The sequence below is a fragment of the Mesocricetus auratus genome, unplaced genomic scaffold (genome assembly GCF_017639785.1).
Source record: "Mesocricetus auratus isolate SY011 unplaced genomic scaffold, BCM_Maur_2.0 Super-Scaffold_100010, whole genome shotgun sequence".
Classification (NCBI taxonomy): Eukaryota; Metazoa; Chordata; class Mammalia; order Rodentia; family Cricetidae; genus Mesocricetus; species Mesocricetus auratus.
Window position 1 is genome coordinate 13966722 of NW_024429194.1, and position 20704 is coordinate 13987425.

Consider the following 20704-nt stretch of genomic DNA (forward strand, 5'->3'; position numbering starts at 1 on the left):
ACAACCAGAGATTCCATAGACTGCCCAGGCCTTCTCACTGACACACACATTAAGTGGTATAAATCGGTCCTATGCTGGTATCTCAGCTATCAGTCTGGGGTCAATGAGCTTCCCCGTGTTCAAGTCAGCTGTTCTGTGGGTTTCACCGGCCTGGTCTTGACCTCTTTGCTCATCACTCCTCTCTCTCTGCAACTGAATTCCAGGAGGTCAGTTCAGTGTTTAGCTGTGGGTGCCTGCTTCTGCTTCCATTACATACTGGATGAAGGCTCTATGATAGAGTATAACGTAGTCATCAATCTCATTATTGGGGGAGGACATTTAAGGTAGCCTCTCCACTATTGCTTAGGTTGTTAGTTGGGGTCATCCTTCTAGATCTTAGGAAATTCCCCCAGTGCCAGATTTCTCTTTAAACCTATAATGATTCCCTGTATTATGGTACCTCTTACCTTGTTTTCCTCTATTCTTCACCTGACTCAATCTTTCTACTCCCTCATGTTCTCCTCTCTCCTCCTCTTCTCCCCTTCTCTTTCTCCTAGCTCCCTCTCTGCTCCCCCATCCTCCCAATTTGCACAAATCTTATTCTTTTTCCCTTCACCGAGGTAACATGCATGTCTCTCTTAGGATTTTCCTTGTTTCCTAGCTTCTCTGGCAGTGTTCAGTGTGGTCTGGTAATCCTGAGTTCTATGTCTAAAATCCATATATGAGTGAGTACATACCATGTTTTAATTTCTGTGACTGGGTTACCTCAATCAGGATGGTTTCCTCTAGTGCCATCCATTTCTCTGAGAATTTCAAGATTCCATTATGTTTTTCTGCTGAGTAGTACTCCATTTTGTAAATGTACCACATTTTCACTATCCATTCTGCAGTTGAGGGGCATCTAGGTTGCTTCCAGGTTATGACTGTTACAAATAATGCTGCTATGAACGTATTTGAACAGATGTCCTAGTTGTATGAAGGTCCACCTTTTAGGTATATGCCTAAAAGTGGAATTGCTGGATCTTGAGGTAGACTGAGTCCCATTTTTCTGAGGAATCTCCATACTGATTTTCAAAGTGGCTATGCAAGTTGACCTTCCCACCAGTAGCAGAGTAATGGTTCCTGTTCTCCACTTCCTCTCCACCATAAACTGTCTTTGGCATATTTGATTTTAGCGATTCTGCAGGTATAACATGGTATCTTAGAGCTGTTTTTATTTGCATTTCCCTGATGCCTAAGAATGTTGAGCACTTTCTTGAAACTGGAAGTCAATGCAAAATGGAATATAATATATTTATTTACATCAAGCTGGGGGGACAGAAAGCGTTGCAGGCTTCCAGAGGAAAAGAGAGCTTCCTTTTCTCTTTCACTTCCTTTTATACTCACCTGTGCTAAATTTCCCTATCTCCACTTTTATGAGTGTGAAAAGTTTTGTGGGTTCGCCCCTACAATTCCCCTTTTAGTATAAATAGAAGATTTATATTTGATACAAACTCAAACATATACAGCATATATACATAGAGGGTGATAAGTAAGTTATAATTCACTTATATCCTAAACTAAACGTATCTATCCCATCTAAATTCTAAACTTACCTGAAAGGGATGCCCAAGTCTGAACACTTCCTTCCAATCCCAACCCTAAAATAATTGAAACCTAACATTAACAGGTGTAAATTATTCTGTGATATCTACAGTAGGGAAAGGGGGTGTGGAATTCTCAAATTTACTTACTGCTGAAATGTGGCGATGACAATCTCATGGGGACCTGTGGGAAGAAAATGTTAGTGTAAAAAGAGTCTTAAGTAGGTTATTTAGTCTCTGTTTGGCAGGAGATGCTTGATTGAATACTTGATTGTAGTTCTAATTTTGATTGAAGCTCTTATCTGATGCTCTCATCAGCTTGTAGAAGATGCACTGTCAGTTCCTTTTTCTGGAGTTGTGTCGAGTGATGTAGTCCCAATCTGGTTTCAGGATGGTGCTTGTCAGGTGGCGTCAATGATGTGAGGCCCCGTTTTCTTTCCGAAGTGTCTGAAGAGTGCTATCAAGAAAATCCTTGTTCTCTGGAAAACTCAAATATTAATGTTAGCAAAGAAATTTTCAACTTTTATATGTATGCATATTGGGAAAGGAAGATAATAAACATGAAGGAGGTTAGACTTTCAGAAACAGAATTTAGTACATACAGCTGACAGTCCCTAATTTTATTTTCTTCTGTTTTATATCAATGGCTCTTTGATATAATACAGAAATTGTGAATTTTTTATTTTTTATTATTTATTTTTAAATTTAAATTTAAATTAGAAATAAGGTTGCTTCACATGTCAATTCCAGGTCCCTCTCCATTTCCCTCTCCTCCTCCCGTGCCCTCCCACCAACCCCGCAATATCCCCTCATTTCCCCAGGGAGGGTGAAACCCTCCATGGGGGTGTCCATTGTCTGTCATTTCATCCAGGGTAGAGCCTAGACCCTGCCCTAAGAGTCCAGGGTGAGAGTGCATCTCTCATTGCTGGATAGGAGCCCAAAGTATACCCGGGATAAATACTGATCTACTACCCAAGGCTCAATAGATTACCTAGGCCTCCTCACTGAATCAGGGGGACTTGATCAGTCCCATGCTGGATTCCCAGGCATCAGCCTGGGATTCAAGAGCTAACCCTTGTCAGGTCAGCTGTTTCTGGGGGGTAACCAGCCCAGTGTTAATGCCTTTGGTCAACAGTCCTCCCTTTATGTCACTGGATTTCTTGAGTTCAGCTCAGTGCTTAGCCGTGGGAGTCTGCCTCTTCTTCCATCAGCCACTGAATGAAGGTCCTGTTTTCCAGACTCTCTGGCCATGGGATTGTAGGCTGGCACTCCCCAGATCTATGTCTAAAATCCATATATGAGAGAGTACATGCCATATTTCACTTTTTGTGACGGCGTTATCTCACTCAGGATGGTTTTTTCTAGTGCCATCAATTTCCTTAAAATACACAGGTTAGTTCAGCTCAGTTTGCTCTGTAGTCCAGTGTCTTTCTGCACCTGTTTGTCCTTTTTAATTAGCATTAAGAAAGTTCAACATTAGTAAAGCATTATGTAATCTGTTTTTAGCTGTCTTTATTCCCCCTGGCTGTTTATGAAGCATTTCTTTTAAGGTACAGTTAGATCTCTCAACCACTGCTTGTCCTGTAGGATTGTGAGGTATACCAGTTAAATGCTTTATATTATAATATTTGAAAACCTGTCCCAATTTGCTGGAGACATAAGCTGGAGCATTGTCAATTTATTTGTGCAGGTATACCATCATCTTTAAGAGGTGTGCAATAACAGAATCAGCTTTTTCAGAGTTAAGAGCAGTAGCCCATTGAAAGCCTGAGAATGTGTCTATGGTATGGTGCACATATTTTAAACTGCCAAATTCTGGGAAGTGAAAAATCATCCACTTGGCAAATTTCATTCCTTTGGGATTACTGCCTGCTAGTAACAGAGTTTGGTTATATAATGGGCAAGTGGTACAATTTCTTACTATTTCCTTGGCTTGTTGCCAGGTAATAGAAAAATCCTTCTTTAAACCTTTGCTGTTAACATGGTGTTTCTTATGAAATTCTGAAGCTTCCACCACACTTCCTATTAATAAATGATCAGTCTCATCATTGCCTTGAGCTAGAGGATCTGGCAGACCCGTATGGGATCTGAGGTGATATATATATATATATATATATATATATACATACATACATACATACATATATATATAATGAGTTCTATTTACCATGGTTTCCTGTAATTGTAAAAACAATAAAGTTAATTCTGTATCATCATCAGGAACAAATTCTGCAGTCTCAATGTGTAAAACTGCTCTTTCTACATACTGAGAATCTGTAACTATATTGAGAGGCTCTGTAAAGTCTTTAAGTATCATGATAATAGCGTACAACTATGCCTTTTATACAGAGTTGTAAGGGCTTTGAACTACTTTCCTTATATTTCCTAATTTATAACCTGCCTTTCCTGATTTCTTTGCATCCATGTAGAATGTAAGAACTCCAGAAATAGGTGTTTTTCTTACAATACATGGAAGAACTCAAATTATTTTCTTTATGAATTTGATTCTCTCTCTTTTGGGATAATTGTTACTGATAGTTCCCAAAAAACCACTGCAAGCCCTATGCCAATATTCATTATCCTTCCATAAGAAGGAAAATTCCTCCTTCATTAAAGGTACAATAATTTCTGCTGGGTCTCTTTCAGTCAGTTGACGAAGCCCTAACTTACCTTTTAATATCAAATCAGAAATCTTTTCTATGTATGTTTTCAGTTTCTTATTCTGTTTATGTGGCAGAAATACCCATTCTAGTATGATGTCTTCCCTCTGTAGTAATATTCCTGAGGGGTATTCTCTAGATGGTAAAATAACCAGAATGCAGCCTGTTTTTAGTCTACATGGTCCACATAATATTCTCTTTTTTACCCATACTTGTCTACGGCCATATCACCCTGAACATGCCTGATCTCGTCTACCCATTCTAATTCCTTTCCAGCCTCTGCTGATGATACTCGTGGATTATTAAGTCTTTGTCTCCTTTTAAGGCCATTTTCAGATCTTTTAAATCATGCCCTTCTACTCCAATAATTGTCTGTAGTTGAGAACTTTCTCCTAGTAGTTCTGATCTACACTTTCTGTGGTCTAATTATCTGTGAGTCTATTTTATAGCCTAAATAATTAATAGAATCTCCTCTTTGTATTTTTTCTGGGACAATTTGTAATCCCCAGTGAGGCAAAGTTACTTTTACTGCTACAAACATCTTTTCCAAAGTACCTTTACTTGAACCAGGTAGTAATATATCATCCATGTAATGATATATTAATGATTGTGTAAATTGTTTATGAATTATTTCCAGAGGTTTATGCACAAAATACTGGCACTAAGTTGGGCTATTTAGTATTCCTTGTTGCAATTCTTTCCACTGAAATCTCCTTACTGGCTGAGAATTGTCATAGGTAGGTACAGTGAAGGTGAGCTTTTCTCTTTTTCTTGTAATGGTGTAGTGAAGAAGCAATCTTTTAAATCTATGACTATAATTGGCCAATCCTTAGGTATTAGAGAAGGTAGTGGTTTCCCAGGTTATAGAGAGCCCGTAGGCTGAATAACCTTGCTAATGGCTCTCAGAACAGTAACCATTCTCCATATTCCAGACTTCTTTTTGATAACAAAAACAGGTGAATTCCATGCACGAGTTGATTCTTCAATATGTCCAACATCTAGCTGTTCTTGAACTAACTTATCTAAAGCCTCTAACTTCTCAGAGGCCATAGGCCATTGACCTACCCAGACAGGTTCATCTGTTAGCCATTTTAAGGGTAGAGCTTTTGCTTGCTCTATAGGTTTGACACTAACCTCCTATTTTTGTACAGCCTGCATGTTTGGTATCTGTTTTCTGGAATAACTTACAATATTTTTTCTACCATCAGGAGCTTGTCTATGATTCATTTCAGATACAGGAGGAATTTTAATTTGGGTATTCCATTGCTGTAATAAATCATGACCCCAGAGATTCATAGCAATATCTGAGACATATGGCCTCAAACTTCCTCTCTGCCCTTCTGGTCCAATACATTCTATTCATTTTGTACTTTGTTTCACATGAAATAAGGTCCTGATTCCTAGAAATAGAACATTTACTTCTTTTAAAGACCAACCATGAAGGCCAATTTATCTGAGTTATTATTGTGACATCAGATATAGTATCCAGGACCCCAGAAAATACCTTATTATTCATTTTTACTGGTAATTTGGGTCTGTGATCCTGTACAGGAGTTTGCCAAAATATACGTTTTTTTGTTTCCTCCAGTATCAACTAGTTCCTCCTCAATATCTAATCTGTCATCCACATGGTCATTAGTCTTTACAATAGGCAGTAGACTTTCTAATTGTCTTGAGAGAGGCTGACCTCCACTGTTAATGGGAAAGACCGGACCACCTTTGATCTGGGGGCTTCCACTAAGAGACCCCTGAAACCATTTCCTGGCTAAAGGTTTACCTTATCTGTCTGTGGTCGACCAGCATTCCTTGGTCCAGTGTTTTCCTTTGCCATACCTCTTGGAAAGACCAGAAGGCGGAGGCCTTCTGTTTGAGGCATTCCTGGTAGAAGCATTATTTCTAGGAATGCTTTGTCTACAGTGCCTACTCAAACCTCCGATTCTATCGATGTCTTGAAATTCCTGGAGATTGCTATCCCTACCCAGGTTTGTATCACCTTATAGTGAGGCCAGTTTTCATCTTGATGCTTCTTTAATCCTTTAGAAATGGCCTCTCCTACCCATGTTCCTGTCTCTGGATTGTCATACTCAATATTAGGTGTATACAAGACCCATTCCTCCAATGGTGCTAATCTGATCTTTAATGGTCACAGCATCTGTTTGCATTGTGTGTTTGCATTCTCATAAGCCAAAGATTCTGTAAGAAGTCGCCTAATATTTGGATCAGTTACTTGTAAGTCTATTTCTCTGGATAATCTTTGTAAGAATTCAGAGAATCTTTGTCTCGGACCCTGTACCACTTTATGAATATGATTCAACATTTTCTCCTGGTTCATGAACCTTATCCAAAGCATTCAGTGGCACTGTTTGACATAAATGAAATGTATGGTCAATATAGCCAGCTTGGACCTGTGGGTCAGCAAATTCTCCCTCCCCAATAATCTTACTTTGGCAAGCATCAAAGCCTTCCTTCAAACCTTGAATTTCGAGGGCCTTGGCTTCCTGTCTCCACAAAGCTTTCCATTGTATTTGGAAAGACTGGTGCAGCACCACTGATATTAAATTATTCCAATCTGAGGGAGTAATTTTATTGGCTGTTGACCATGTGCTTAATAATTCTTCAACATAAGGGCTGTGGACCCCATAAGCCACCATAGCTTGCTTAATTCCCTTCAAATTTTTCATGGGAATAGGTTCCCATTCATGCATAGTGGAACCAGTTTGCTTCCTCTGTGATGCTTGCCTTTCTGTAATACTTACTGGAAAGGCCATCTTAGGAAGGTCTCTTGGGCATCTAGTAGCTATGCTTCTTTCATTTCTGGTAACCTAGTGTCTAGTGGCTCAGCGTCTGATGTTTCAGACGGTGAATCTTCTAAAGATTGCAATTTTGTGACCATGTCATCTCTGAGGGCTTGGATTTCCTGCATCAAAAATTGTTTCAGTGAGTTAATGCTCTCCTTGGACTGTTCAATCAAGCGTGATTCCAAGCTTTTCATACCATCCTCTCTAAAAGCTCCAAAGGCATCTATTTTGCCTTCCAGAAAAATTATCTGGTCTACTAGATGGCCATTGTTTTCAGACACAGATTGAATTGACCCTGCTAATTTAGTAAGTTCCTCCTGGCTAGACTCTATCTTAGCCATAAATGCAGTGGACATAGAATTAAATGTGTCTGGCAGGTTGTTCAGATTAAGTTCCAAAGTATTCTCTTTTTCCTGATTTTTTGACTCTAATTCTTGAATCATTTGTACAATTTGTCTATTATCTGTCTGTTTCCCAAGCTTCTTCCATGTGATTACGTGTATTAACACGCTAATCACGAGCATCGTACACAAACACATTTGAAATATATCATAATTGTCTCTTACTGCATAACCCATGACATTGGTAATGAAATCTCTAACTTCCTGCAGTGTTAAGATACCTTCCATGTTATAATTAGATGTTCTTACCACCAATTAATAGTTCCTGAATTGGAAAAATCACCACTAGTTTTTGTCTATGAAATTAAAGTACTTGTAGTTACTGTGCTTGGCCAGTAGATGGTGAAGGTTAATCGCCAAACACGACGGAAGATCACTTTTCAACAAAAGGAACCTGGAAATGCTAACAACAATTTGTACAAAATTAATGAACAGATTCGGGAAGGGAAAGGCCTAGGAAGGTTGAGGGACACGTGGCTATGCTGTTTATCCTGAAGCCGTGCTACAACTGGAGAAGCAGACCAGGGCCGCCACACTGGGCATGCAAGTGCTCTGACTTCTGCACTGGTCTGTGGTGCTGCTCCCAAAACACAGGGGAACTCAGCAGGTCGCAGTGGTGGCAGAGCTGGGTGGGGCGGGTTGGCGGCTTCTCTGCAGTTGGAGAAGTTCACTGGAGGAAGAAGCATGAAAACCCTGCAATGGTTGGGGGTTTGGTTTGCTGATGGGTGGGGAGGGGGCACAATTCGCCTGGCTGCACCTGCAGAGGGAGCTCTGAAAGGCAGTGCAGTGCAAGCACCTCTTGAAACGGGCTGGAGCGGGAGGGCTGTGACTACTAACTTGTACTAGGTGGCAAGGAGCCAGCAGGGGGAGAATCAGGCACATGGTGGGCCACTGATGGCAGGGGCAGGGGGGCGGGGCGGCAGCATGTAAATCGCCTGGCACCTGGTGGTCAGCTTTGCCAGGAATGGAATGGAGAATGACCCTGCTGTTTCCTGGGGCAAGTGAAGTGGCTGGAATCCCGATGAGCACTCACTCAGGGCTGTGCAGCATGAGCAGGGCCAGAAGCTACGGGTTAGCACAAGCATCAGGAGAAGGGTACGCAAGCCTTTTTCTAAAGGCTGGGGTTCTTTGGCACTACTGTGAAGCAGTGTTTCAAACAGACTAGAGCTCTGCGTGAATGTGCTCGGTCGCAAATGAGAGACAAAGTGGCATGGCTTTGCACGGTTTCCCAGAACAAAGAAAGCTGCCACCAGAGGCAGAAAACTAACTGCACTCACCCAGTGGCCAGCAGCACAAGCAGGTTATGGTGGCTGCTCTGCAAAAGTTGTGGGCACAACAGGGAAGGCTGACATTCTTTGACCCAGCTGTCCTCTTCACTTCTGACACCAGCTGAAACGGGAGGCCAATGCAATATGGAATATGTTTATTTACATACAAGCTGGGAGGACAGAAAGCGTGGCAGGCATCCAGAGGAAAAGAGAGCTTCCTTTTCTCTTTCACTTCCTTTTATCCTCACCTGTGCTAAATCTCCCTATCTCCGCACTTATGGGCATATAGAGTTTTGTGGCCTCACCCCTATACTTTCTTATGTGTCTTTCAGCCATTTTAGATTCATTTCTCAGCACATTTGTTGTATATATATATATATATATATATATATATATATATATATATATATATATAGCAGGTTACTGATTTTGGGGGTTAACTTCTAAATTAGACATGTCAATCTACAAAACATTTAGAACCATATTGCTAACTAAATTATTCAGTCTGATATGAAGCTTACAAAGTCTTTTTGCTCATTTGACCTCTGTTTCACATGGTCCTTTCTCCTAACAACTTCCATTACCAGACTGAAGACATAGGAACATAAGATTAATCCATACTGACTCCCTTTGGGGCAAGGGTAAAACAGAGTGAAATAGATTCACAACAGGTTGCTTGGGTTCTTCAAGGGTCCTGAATCCGCATCCTGTAGCAGAATTCTAGAGACAAGAATGACTTACAAACAACAGGTTCTTTACTCCCCATTTGGGAGGCTAGGGGGGTCAAGAGCAATGTGCACACAAAGCTTGCATTACCCCAAGATATTGTATATTGTTTTTGGCTACTGTAAATGGTGATAGTTCTCTGAATTCTTTCTCTGCCTATTTATCATCTATATAGAGTAGGGCTTTGAGTTAATCTTGTATCCTGCCACTTTGCTGAAGGTGTTTATCAGCTCTAGGAGTTTCCTGGTAGAATTTTTGGGGTCACATAAACTATCATATCATATCATCTGTAAATAGTGAAAATTTGACTTCTTCCCCTTCCAATGTGTATTCCCTTGATCTCCTTTTGTGTCTTATTGTTCTACCTAGAAGTTCAAGTACAATATCGACGAGATATGGAGAGACTGGACAGCCTTGTCTTGTTCCTGATTTTAGAGGAAATTGCTTGTCTGTTCTTAATTTATTTTGATAAGTGACATCTATATAGGAAATTGTCCATTTCCTTTAAATTTTCAAATTTTGTAGACTACAGGTTTTCAAAGTATGTCCTCATGATTCTCTGAAGTTCCTCAGTGTCTATTGTTATGTCCCCCTTTTCATTTCTGCTTTTGTTAATTAGCATGCTCTCTCTCTGCCTTTTGATTAATTTGGATAAAGGTTTGTCTATTTTATTGATTTTCTCAAAGAACCAACTCTTTGTTTCATTAATTCTTTGCATTGTTTTCTTTGTTTCTACTTATTGATTTCAGCTCTCAATTTGATTATTTCCTAGCATATGCAATAGAAGGATGGATTCTGTTTTTGTATCTATTCTGTTAGCTTGTGTCTATTCATAGGCAATTTAAACCATTGATATTGAGGGATATTAATGATCATTGCATGTTCATTCTTATTTGTTTTGAATTGTTTTTGGAGGTGGTATTGTGTGTGAGAGTTTTTCCCTTATTGCTGGATTTTGATAAAGTGTGATTATGTGTTGCCTATGTTTATGTGAGTGTAGTTGACTTTCCTGGTTAGGGTTTTCCTTCCAGAGTTTTCTGCATGGCTGGATTTGTGGATATATATTGTATAAATCTGTTTTTGTCATGGAATATCTTGTGTTCTCCATCTATAAAAACTGAGAATTTTGCAAGGTATTGTATTCTGGGCTGGAATTTGTAGTCTCTAAACAGGACCTTTTACCTTTCATGGTTTTCATGGAGAAATCCAGTTTAATTCTAATAGGTCTGCCTTTATTTACTACTTGACCTTTTTCTTAGCTTAGTTGAGTATGTTTTCTGCACATTTGAACTGAGCTTCTATGCCTTCTTCTATCACTATTATTATTAGGTTTGGTTTTTTTTCAAGGTGTCCCATATTTCCTGGATATTTTGTGTTAAGGATTTTTTTTTGGATTTAAGATTTTCTTTGGTTGCTGAATATTTATCTCTTTATCTTCAGTGCCTGAGATTCTCTCTTCAATCTCCTTTATTCTGTTGGTTATGCTTGCATCTGTAGTTCCTGATCATTTACCCAGATTTTCTGTTTCCAGCATTTCCTCAGTTTGTGTTTTCTTTATTGTGTCTATTTCAATTTCAGTTTTCAGGTTTTAAACTGTTTGAACTGTTTCCTCCATCTGTTTGATTGTTTTTTTTACTTGGCTTTCTTTAAGAGAATTGTTGATTTCTTTCACTTTTAGGGTTTTTTTTCTTCCATACCTTCAAGGGATTTTCTCATATCCTCTTTGAGTTACTATATTATCTTTATGAAGTTGTTTTTAAGGTCATTCTCTTCTGTTTCATATGTGTTGGGATGTTCAAGTCTTGGTGGTGTAGAGTCCCTAGATTCTGGTGGTGTCGCACAGCTCTTTTTAGTGTTGGATGTGTTCTTATAGAGTTATCTTCCCATCTCTTCTTCCAGTGAGTATAGGTGGCATCTCTACCTCTTCTGGTGGGTATGTCTTGAAGGGTCTATCTTCTCCTCTCTCCAAGATGGTACAGGGACAAAACAGGAATGTGTGCTGATGGTGGATATTTTGTTCTGCCTTCAGCTCTCTCTCTCTCTCTCTCTCTCTCTCTCTCTCTCTGTCTCTGTCTCTGTCTCTGTCTCCCACTCTTGCTCTACCAGAGGGTGGATGGACAAGGCAGGAACCTATCCTTTATTCTTTAACTGCCAGAGACATGCCACTGTTTACACACATGCAAGTGTGTATCCTTTAGTTTACTAAGAGATAGAAATTAAATTTATTCTTAATGCCTCTAAACCATGTTAAAATGCAAGAGCCCTTTGATACTCCTTCATTCATATATGTAAATGTCTTTGTATGCTTTGACACTAAACAATAATTACTATTGTTTACATTTTCGTCTTGTTTTTTAATTCATTTATTTAATTTAAAAACAATCTTATTTTTCATATCAATCCCAGTTCCTCCTCCCTCCCATCCTCCCATGCCCCCCACTGACACCCCATCCCACCTCCATCTACTCCCCAGGGAGAGTGAGGCCTTCCATGGGGGATCATCAAAGTCTGTCCTTAAAAGTGTATTGAGAATTGGCTCATTAAAAGACTTCTAAATATCAGTTCTAAAAGGAAGTATGAAAAGGTTCTAGAATTAATTGAAAAGTGAATAAGATAAAAGTTAGTTTTAGGCTATAAAAAGCCAAGTAGGTTTTCAGGACAGCCAGTGTTACACTGAGAAGCCCTGTGTCACATCACATAAACAAACAAGCAAACAACTAAAAGACAAAAACAAAAACAAAATAAAAGCAACAAAAAGTCATGCAGGTATCTTATAACATTTAGTGTAACCTGTGAATGCATACTAAAAAGAGTACTTACATTAATGTTTAACTCCACAGAAAGTCAGAAAAAGATAAGAAGGAGTGAGTATAAAGCATATGGGAAAAAAAACAAAAACAAATATTTGTGAGTGTACAGACCTTGATATAAGCAATATATTGAGTAGATTGCTCTTTTCCAACATCAGGTTTTCCCATATGTTTACATGCTGATCTCTTCATGTATCCTGATGCATCAGCTCAGGTATAATAGATGTATTAACAATTGCATACTCTACATTGGCTTATAAGGATGAACTTTCATGCAATTTTGGTATCTATAGCAATGACGTAGACTCATCTAATGCTACAAGTCTCCAGAATTTTCAAGCTTTCATGCCAAAGCTTTGACTTTTCTTTTCAAGTGTCCTGTAGTAAATTATGTTGAGAAGCTGCCCACTGTAGAAAGTCATTGGCTTCTAGTTGTAGGAGAAAGTCTCCTAGGAGAGTCTTCCTCCATTATTCAGAGTATTTTGTCTCAGAAAATCACCTTTCACAAAGAACTGTAGCTCCAAGAAGTGATGGGACTGGCAATTCTTCCAGGTAGACTCTTAAGAGAAAACTGCTGATAACTTAAGGTAGGCTTGTAAGAGAAATGCTCTCTCCCACTCCAAGCAGCAAACAGCTGTTCCACGGCTTGGACTCGGTGTTCTTTCCCAGGTCCTATCTTCATGATAGGATATGGTCTCACTTGAGCTTGCACAGGTTTTGTGGATAACTATTGTAACTGCTGTGCCTTCGTATGTGCCTCTGCCTTGGTGTATTAATAAGAGACTGTTTTTCTGTAGTTACATATTGGGTGGATTTTTACACTCTTTCTCTGTTCTCCTCTCCATTGACCCTTGAGCTTTGGGAAGGGGGGGCTGCAGTGTACATCTTCCATTCAGGGTTAGCTTTCTATAACTGTCTGTGTGTCTTAGTCATTGTGGACCTCTGTGTTAATCACCATCTAATGTAGCTAAGATCTTTCAGATGTTTGTTGATAGATGTGTTAATCTTTGGAATTATAATAATTCATTAGAAGTTGATTTCATAATTTATCCACATAGCAGAAAATAATAATAGGTTCTTTCCTAGGGCCTATGTCCTGTCTAGACACAGGGTTTTTGCTCAGTACTAGTGTAAAACATGTATGTTGTCTTGGTGAATGAGATGTCAGTACATTCAGAAAGTGACTGTTTTCTTCATTAACATTCACCCCGCTTTTATGGTAGTGGGTACTTCTTTCCATACCAGTCATTATCCTAGTTCTCAGGGATAACAACTGGGTGTGTCTGATAACTACTGTGCTCCTCCAGTAGCATGTCTAAAACCTTCTACATTATGAAAACTAGCCAGTAGGGTTGAATTGTCCTTGTCAGTACCAGCTTGACTGCTCCATGTTTTATAATTCTATTGTGTGAGTCTTACAACAGGGATTTATTTTCAAGATCAGTAAGGAATCAAGAAAACTGGTAATCATTAAAGCTGCTTGGGGAATTTGTGAGGCTTCATTGTCCAACAATTCTAAAACAAGTAGCCCATTTTTCTGAGGCACAGTTCCCACAAAGTGAAATGAAAAGTGGCTAGACAGTTTCTGTACTCATGGTCAATTATTACATAGAAAATGAAATCAAAATATAAAACAAAATCCAAACCCGAAGATAGAGAACTCACAATTTTTATAATTAGGTCACTAGTAATTTTTGTCCCTTGCTTCAGATAACACAGTTTCACCTCTTAGTTCTGGAATGTGTATTATCTTTGTTATCTAACATCATAAGGTAACTTGTCTCTGCACTGAAGGCAGAGATACAATCTCTGTGATCTGTGGCAGTTTACATTACAAAGAAACATGCTTGCAAAGAGTTTAGAACAACGAGCAGCTGGCTTCAGCATTCATTGTGTAAATATGATTAAGACTGACAGGGGAAATTATCTAAAACATACAACTGCAGGTATATTTTATAGGAAGAAACAAAACATTGCCATAATGGGAAGACATTGCAATATATATTGCTTAACTGAAACTTTACTTAAATATGGAGACACACAAATGTTGAAGGGAGTAAGATGCTGTAACTCAATGTTTTCCTCTTTTACTTTTTGAGGGTCCAACCAACCAGCTCCCAAATAACTCACACATGGAGGTTTATTTTTAATTATGAGTGTCTGGCCATATCTTTGCTTGTTTGTTCCAGCTTTTCTTACCTTATATTATCCCATCTACCTTTTGGGTTTTTCACATTCTCTTACTTCTGTAAATCCAATTCTGTTGATTGTTGTATAGCTGTGTGGCTGACCCCTTGCATCCTACTCTCTTACTTTTCTCATTCTTTTGATCCCACCTCTCCCCAGGTTTCTTCTCCCATTTATTCTCTCTGCCTGGCCACCCCACTTACCCTTTCCCTGCCTTGCTATTCACTGTTCAACTCTTTATTAAACCAATCAGGTGTTTTGACCAGGAACAACAATACAGCTTTTCAGAGTTAAACAAATGCAACATAAAAGAAGGCAACAGGGCTCTGCATCATTTAACAAATACTGAACAGAAGAAACAAGTGTAACACATCTTAAATTCATATTCCACAACATGTTTTCTTTCACTTTTTTCATTTTAGTGGAATATTTCCCTTGTATGTATTTATTATGGTGTCATTTAATCTTATGTATATGTTGTTATTGGTAATTTTCTCTACCTATTTCTTCTTCACACAGTAGTCTACAATGGATCTAATCAGATTGTTGTATCGTGTGAATTTATTTATTCTGAGTGCTTCCTATTTTTCCATTCCTCCTCTTTTAGTTTTTTCCTAGCTCATATTCTTCCTGTGTTTTCCTCTTTTTAAGTATTTACACTGAAGTAGAAAAATGCTAGCCTATACTGGGTATTCTGTGGTCACACATTGTTAAGACTGTTAATGATGATCATCTATGAGAAATCTCATTGAGCTGATTAGTCTGAATCTTTTTTGTTGTTGTTGTTTTCAAGACAGGGTTTCTCTGTATTGTTTTGGAGGCTGCCCTGGAACTCACTCTGTAGACCAGGCTGGCCTCAAACTCACAGAGATCCCCCTGCCACTGCCTCCCAAATGCTGGGATTAAAGGCTTGTGCCACCAATGCCTGGCTGGTTGGTCTGATTCTTGTTCACAGAATAGTTTGAAAAAGCCTGTTATTTCAATTGTCTTTCAATAACCCATACATTCAATCAGCTAAGTAATAATACCTCTTAATAAGATATCTCTTAATTTCTATGTGGTATGGACTAAGTTCCTGGCTTCTATTGATATTCCGTGTAGTGGAGCAACACATCAACATTTCTTCCAGAATTCAGTAGACATATAATGGCTCCATCCCCATGCCTAGGATTAAACACACACACACACACACACACACACACACACACACACACACACACATACATACAGTTTTTCGAGACAGGGTTTCTCTGTATTACCTTGGAGGCTGTCCTGGAAATTGCCCTGTAGACCAGGCTGTCCTCAAATTCACAAAGATCCACCTTCCTCTGCTGGAATTAAATGTGTGAGCCACAAATGCCCAGCAGGATTCTGTATATCATGGAGTCCAGATTCATTGAGATTCAACAGCTTCCATATTTTGTTTTGCTTTGTTTCAAAACCTGTATTTGATTAGAGGGAGTGTCACCTAAGTGTAGTTATTCTGTACTCTCAACAGATTACTTTATAACAGTATTTTCTTTTCCTTTTCTCAGGCTTGATATTAATTCCAGGATTGGCAATTGGCCATTTTGTGGGAGGTTTAATTGTTGACAGATTGGAAATGAGTTGTAAAAACAAAATAAGATTTACAGTGGTGACATCTACTATAGCACTTGTGCTTTTTATATTAATCCTTTTTGTAGAGTGTGAAACAGTGAAATTTGCTGGAATCAATGAAGATTATGATGGGTAAATATGTTTGTGTACTAGATTTTTCAATCATTGTCAAGGAGATATTTTCAGTAACTAGATATATTTATATAACTCTGGGAATTGTTAAACATGTAAATGAAGTATAAAACAGTTTTAGTCTTCATATTAATGGTATGTATACAGACGCATATTTTTCATGTATTCATAAATGATTTAGAATCAAAACTAAAACTTTATGTTAGGGTATGCACCAAGTACAAGATGGTATTAGAATATATATGTAGTGATTTGACCTTGTGTTCTTGAACTAATCTGTCTGCATTCACATAATAAGGGATGAGTTTAAATTACATGTGAGCTTTAACATGAATGTTTTAATTTAAATATGCAAATATTCAATGTTCAAAGGGCTTGGCATAAATTAATATTAAATATTGTATAACATAAATGCAATTGAAAGTCAAAGAACTGAGCAAGTAAAATGATAAAAGGGAGATATAATACATTGCTTACTGTGGAATAGGATACAGCAAACCAATACAAATTTATCCAAAGGACTTAGAGGAGGGTCTAGAATTCATAGACATATCAACAAAAATATATCTGTAACTGAATAAAGGATAATTTAAGACTTTATAAAAATTAAAAACCTTTCCTGTGAAAAAACTTTTAATCTGGTAAAAGAAGTATATTGTGCAGTGGAGAAATATCTGTAAAATAAATATTCAAATCTGCAGTTGGAGTGTTAATGGCATATCAACTGAAAAATCTATGAACATACAATACCAAGACAGCTGCTTCCTAACTCCAGCAAAAAGAAAAATAGAAAAAAACATTTCATTATTAAGAATTTGGGGGGAAAATAAAGCAAAAGATTCCCAAATAAATTTCTCAAATATCCAAGGTGAACAAAAAACTTATAAACAAAATAAAATGTTACTCACTTAATGCCTAGGCAATAGTGCTGTTGAACGTCATATGCACTAATCCTAAATGTTATGAACATGTCACTTCTTCACAAATTTATTTGAAAATTATTTATAATTCATAGAGTATCTTTTTTAAAATAAATTGGGCCTCCTGAAACTGAGAAGCTTCTATAAGGCAAGGCACACAGTCAACAAGACACAATGGCAGCCCACAGAATGGGTAAAGATCTTCACCAACCCCAGATCTGACAGAGGGCTGATTTCCAAAATATACAAAGAACTCACAAAGCTAGTCACTGGAACGCCAAATGAATTTTAATTAAGATAGAATTGTGTCATTTTTACCCTAGTAAAGTTTTCCACATTCCTCAAAGAGCCTATATACATAACCAGAGCAACAAACAAAAGGTCATGAGTGGACAATATACTTCCTCAAGAACCAAAATAATGAAACCAAGTCAGAGAAGTCAGCTGGTAGAGATAATAATTTATTGTGAATCCTAAAAAAGTACAGTGGTGCTGTCTTTCCTTAAAATCTTCATAAAATTCTAAATAGTTAGCTCAGTGATACATTATGAATAGTTAGAAACTTAACGCATGCAAAGCAGGCATTCAAATCTGAGAAAGATGTTACATGTTTTAAAATATATTCCTGGGAAATTTACTTTTCAACTTGAAACAGAATTTAAGGCACCACTTTCAATTTCAAGTAGTCCTCCTGTTTGTAAGAGATTTATTTATATATGTACAATAAATCTGTTAGTGCTAGGAAAAAACAGGGATAATATTTCTGCATTACAGCAATATAGAATTTACCAAAAAAGATAAAACTGTTTAGATTTATGTATAAATTTGTTTATTTTATGAATAAATGATACGTTATAAACATGAAAAACATTATCAATATATATTTTGGATGAACAAATTTATGAAAATGTTTCCTTGTAGTTGAAGAGCACAGGGAAAATGAGAAGAGGTAAGAGATTTCCGTTCGTAATATAAGACAATGAATTTCTGGATTATGAACATTAGGCGCAATCTCTTTTGTGAATACTTATATTTTTTTTCTTTAAATCTGTTGTTTCTTATGTCAGGTGCTGTGGCACATGTCTTTAATACCAGAACTCAGGAGGAAGAGGCAGGCAGATCTCTGTGAGTTCTAGACCAGCCTGGTCTGCAAGAGTTAGTTCCAGGACAGCCTCCCAAGCCACAGAGAAACCCTGTCTTGAAAAATCCCACCATAATAAAAATAGCAATAATACTAATAATATAAAAATAAACAAAAAACAAAACAAAACACAAAAAACACAATTGATTCTCAAATTTAATATAAAAATTTTCTAGAAAGCATGTCAAAACATAGATTGCTGCCCTGAATTATTACAATTTTTTACATGAGAAGTCTCAGAATTTGTAGGTTCACAGGCAACAGTGATGCTGCTGGGGCAATGGACTCGTGTGCACACCGGTAGTTTGGACTGATTGACAGGGATACTGGTGAACAAGATGGACTAGGGAAATATGAAGGCTGATGAAGGTCCTGTGACCTCAAGGTTTTGTTTTGTTTTGCTTTCATTATTCTTAACCAGTTTATTGTCCAAAACAGCACCAAAGAGAAATGGAAACTTACTGTAAATTTACTCACTATAATTTGACAAAATTCTAAAATGTATGTCAGTACAACTTTATATTTCTTCTTATAATATCTTGGAGTTTACGAAATTTCCACCCAAATTTGGTAACTATACACCTTTAATTTTTCACATGTTCCATTAACTATGTACAAAATAGTTTTCCAGCTTGAACTTCAGCTCTTTCAGTAAGTGAGTCTCATCCTTTAAAGTTTATTCATTTATCTATTTCCTTTTGACAAGCAGATGAAAGTGAATATCATCTCACTTTGTATATAATATCATTTATATATGACCAGGAACTGCACTCATGAAGTCTTACCAAAACGGCTGATGATAGAAGATCTCTACAAAACAACGCCAGTTGACTTTCCAACATGGATGCAGGGAATCTCACAAGGTCCCATCCCCAAATTCAGTGGCTGTGGCCACTAAGAAAGGAATAATCTGTGTTGTTCAGGAATGAGATGAACTCCTTGGTAGTTTATCTAACCCAGGCAGAATTCAGCTTATTATTAGATTTTGACAAACAGTCATATGTATCCTAGGCTGAAATTAATGAGACAGAGTATATTCAGGGGATGGAACACTAACCAGTCAGAAGTGCAATGATGTTTATTTTCAACGTTCTCTTTACAAATTTAACAGGTGGTTTTGCTAAGTTAACTAAAGAAAAATAAAGGGCATTTTGAATAAACATTAGGAAAACTATTTTTATTTAAAGACAATATGATTGTAGAAATTTCAAAGCCACTAGAACTAATTTATTGAATTTAGAATAATGACACACCACAAGCTTAATATAAAAATGATCCATGATTCTCTGTGGCTGGGGTTGTAGGTCATTGGTTGTCCATTTGCATAATTACTACATGACTAAGAGCTCTCTACCAGCACAGAAAAAGACATACATACATACATACATACATACAAACACACATACACCTGCAACAATATACAGCTTCCTACAAACAAGTAGATACACCATCATTATAGAGGAACATCTGTTTCCTATGTTAATTATAAAAGAATATAATTTTCAGATATTGTATAAAAATAACAAGTATTTAAATTATTTTCACTATATATGTGATGAACATATACTGATTATTATAATATCTTGGAGAAAATAGAGGCTTTTTAAAGGAAAGCTATCCTATGTTCTCGAATAGGAGGATCCATTTTTTATGAAAATTTGTCTTCTTCTGAAGTTTCTGCTTTGTATTCAGTGTAGTTAAAACAAAAGTCCATCAGGCTGTTTTTCGTAGATACCAGTAATAATATCTTAATTGCCAATGATATGCAAGGACCTAGAAAAACAAACAATAAAAAAATAGAAGACTAAACCTATTTGCTTCTAATGCAAACTGTGGAACTATGATAATTGAGAAAGTGATAAAAGTACATTGATAAAATATAATGGAGAGACATTATAAGTAGAAACTCATATATATCTAAGTGGTTGATCTTTGGCAGGGAACAGAGCAATGAAGTAGAGACTCTAGAATCATTTACTAAAATAGCATTATATGGAGTGAACAGACTTTATATTTAGGAATATATGTATATGCATATGCATATATGAATATAATAATATTTAGTAAAAACACAAGTCATGAATTTGAAGGAGAGTGGGTAAGGTTCAGAGGGAAGAAAGGGAGGGGAGAGATGTAATTATATTATAATCTCAAAACCAAAAAATTTACAGAACAAAAATTATATATAGTGTTAGCATGGCTAGAATGATTGCTCAGGGTCAAGAATGCAGGCTCTTCCTCCAGAAAGCCTGAATTTGGTTCCAGGAACCTATGCCAGTCTGTTGAGAACACCTGTTATTCCAGCTCCAGGGGATCTGACATCCTCTTTTGTTTTCTGAGGGCACCGACCCTGCTGAGATGTTCTTACACAGATACTTGCACACTCACAAATTAAATGTAATAAAAATAATTTAAAGATGTAAAAATGATATTGGGTTGGGACCATTAGATGTCTATATGTAAAGACATTAACTTGGATCCCCACTTTGTAATATACAGA

At 37.4% G+C, this 20704-nt stretch overlaps 1 protein-coding gene across 6 annotated transcripts in view; it reads left to right on the plus strand.

Annotated features, from left to right (window-relative positions):
• Positions 1 to 20704, plus strand: part of LOC101841368 (solute carrier organic anion transporter family member 6A1-like) — an 83278-nt gene that overhangs the window by 35025 nt on the left and 27549 nt on the right. For 5 of the 6 annotated variants that reach the window (XM_040752767.1, XM_040752764.1, XM_040752765.1 and 2 more), the window contains one exon: positions 15948 to 16143. The exons of the other annotated variant lie outside the window; for it this stretch is intronic. In XM_040752767.1, coding sequence (XP_040608701.1) covers positions 15948 to 16143 — 196 coding nt within the window. The remainder of the gene's footprint in view (positions 1 to 15947; positions 16144 to 20704) is intronic. 6 annotated transcript variants of the gene reach the window in all.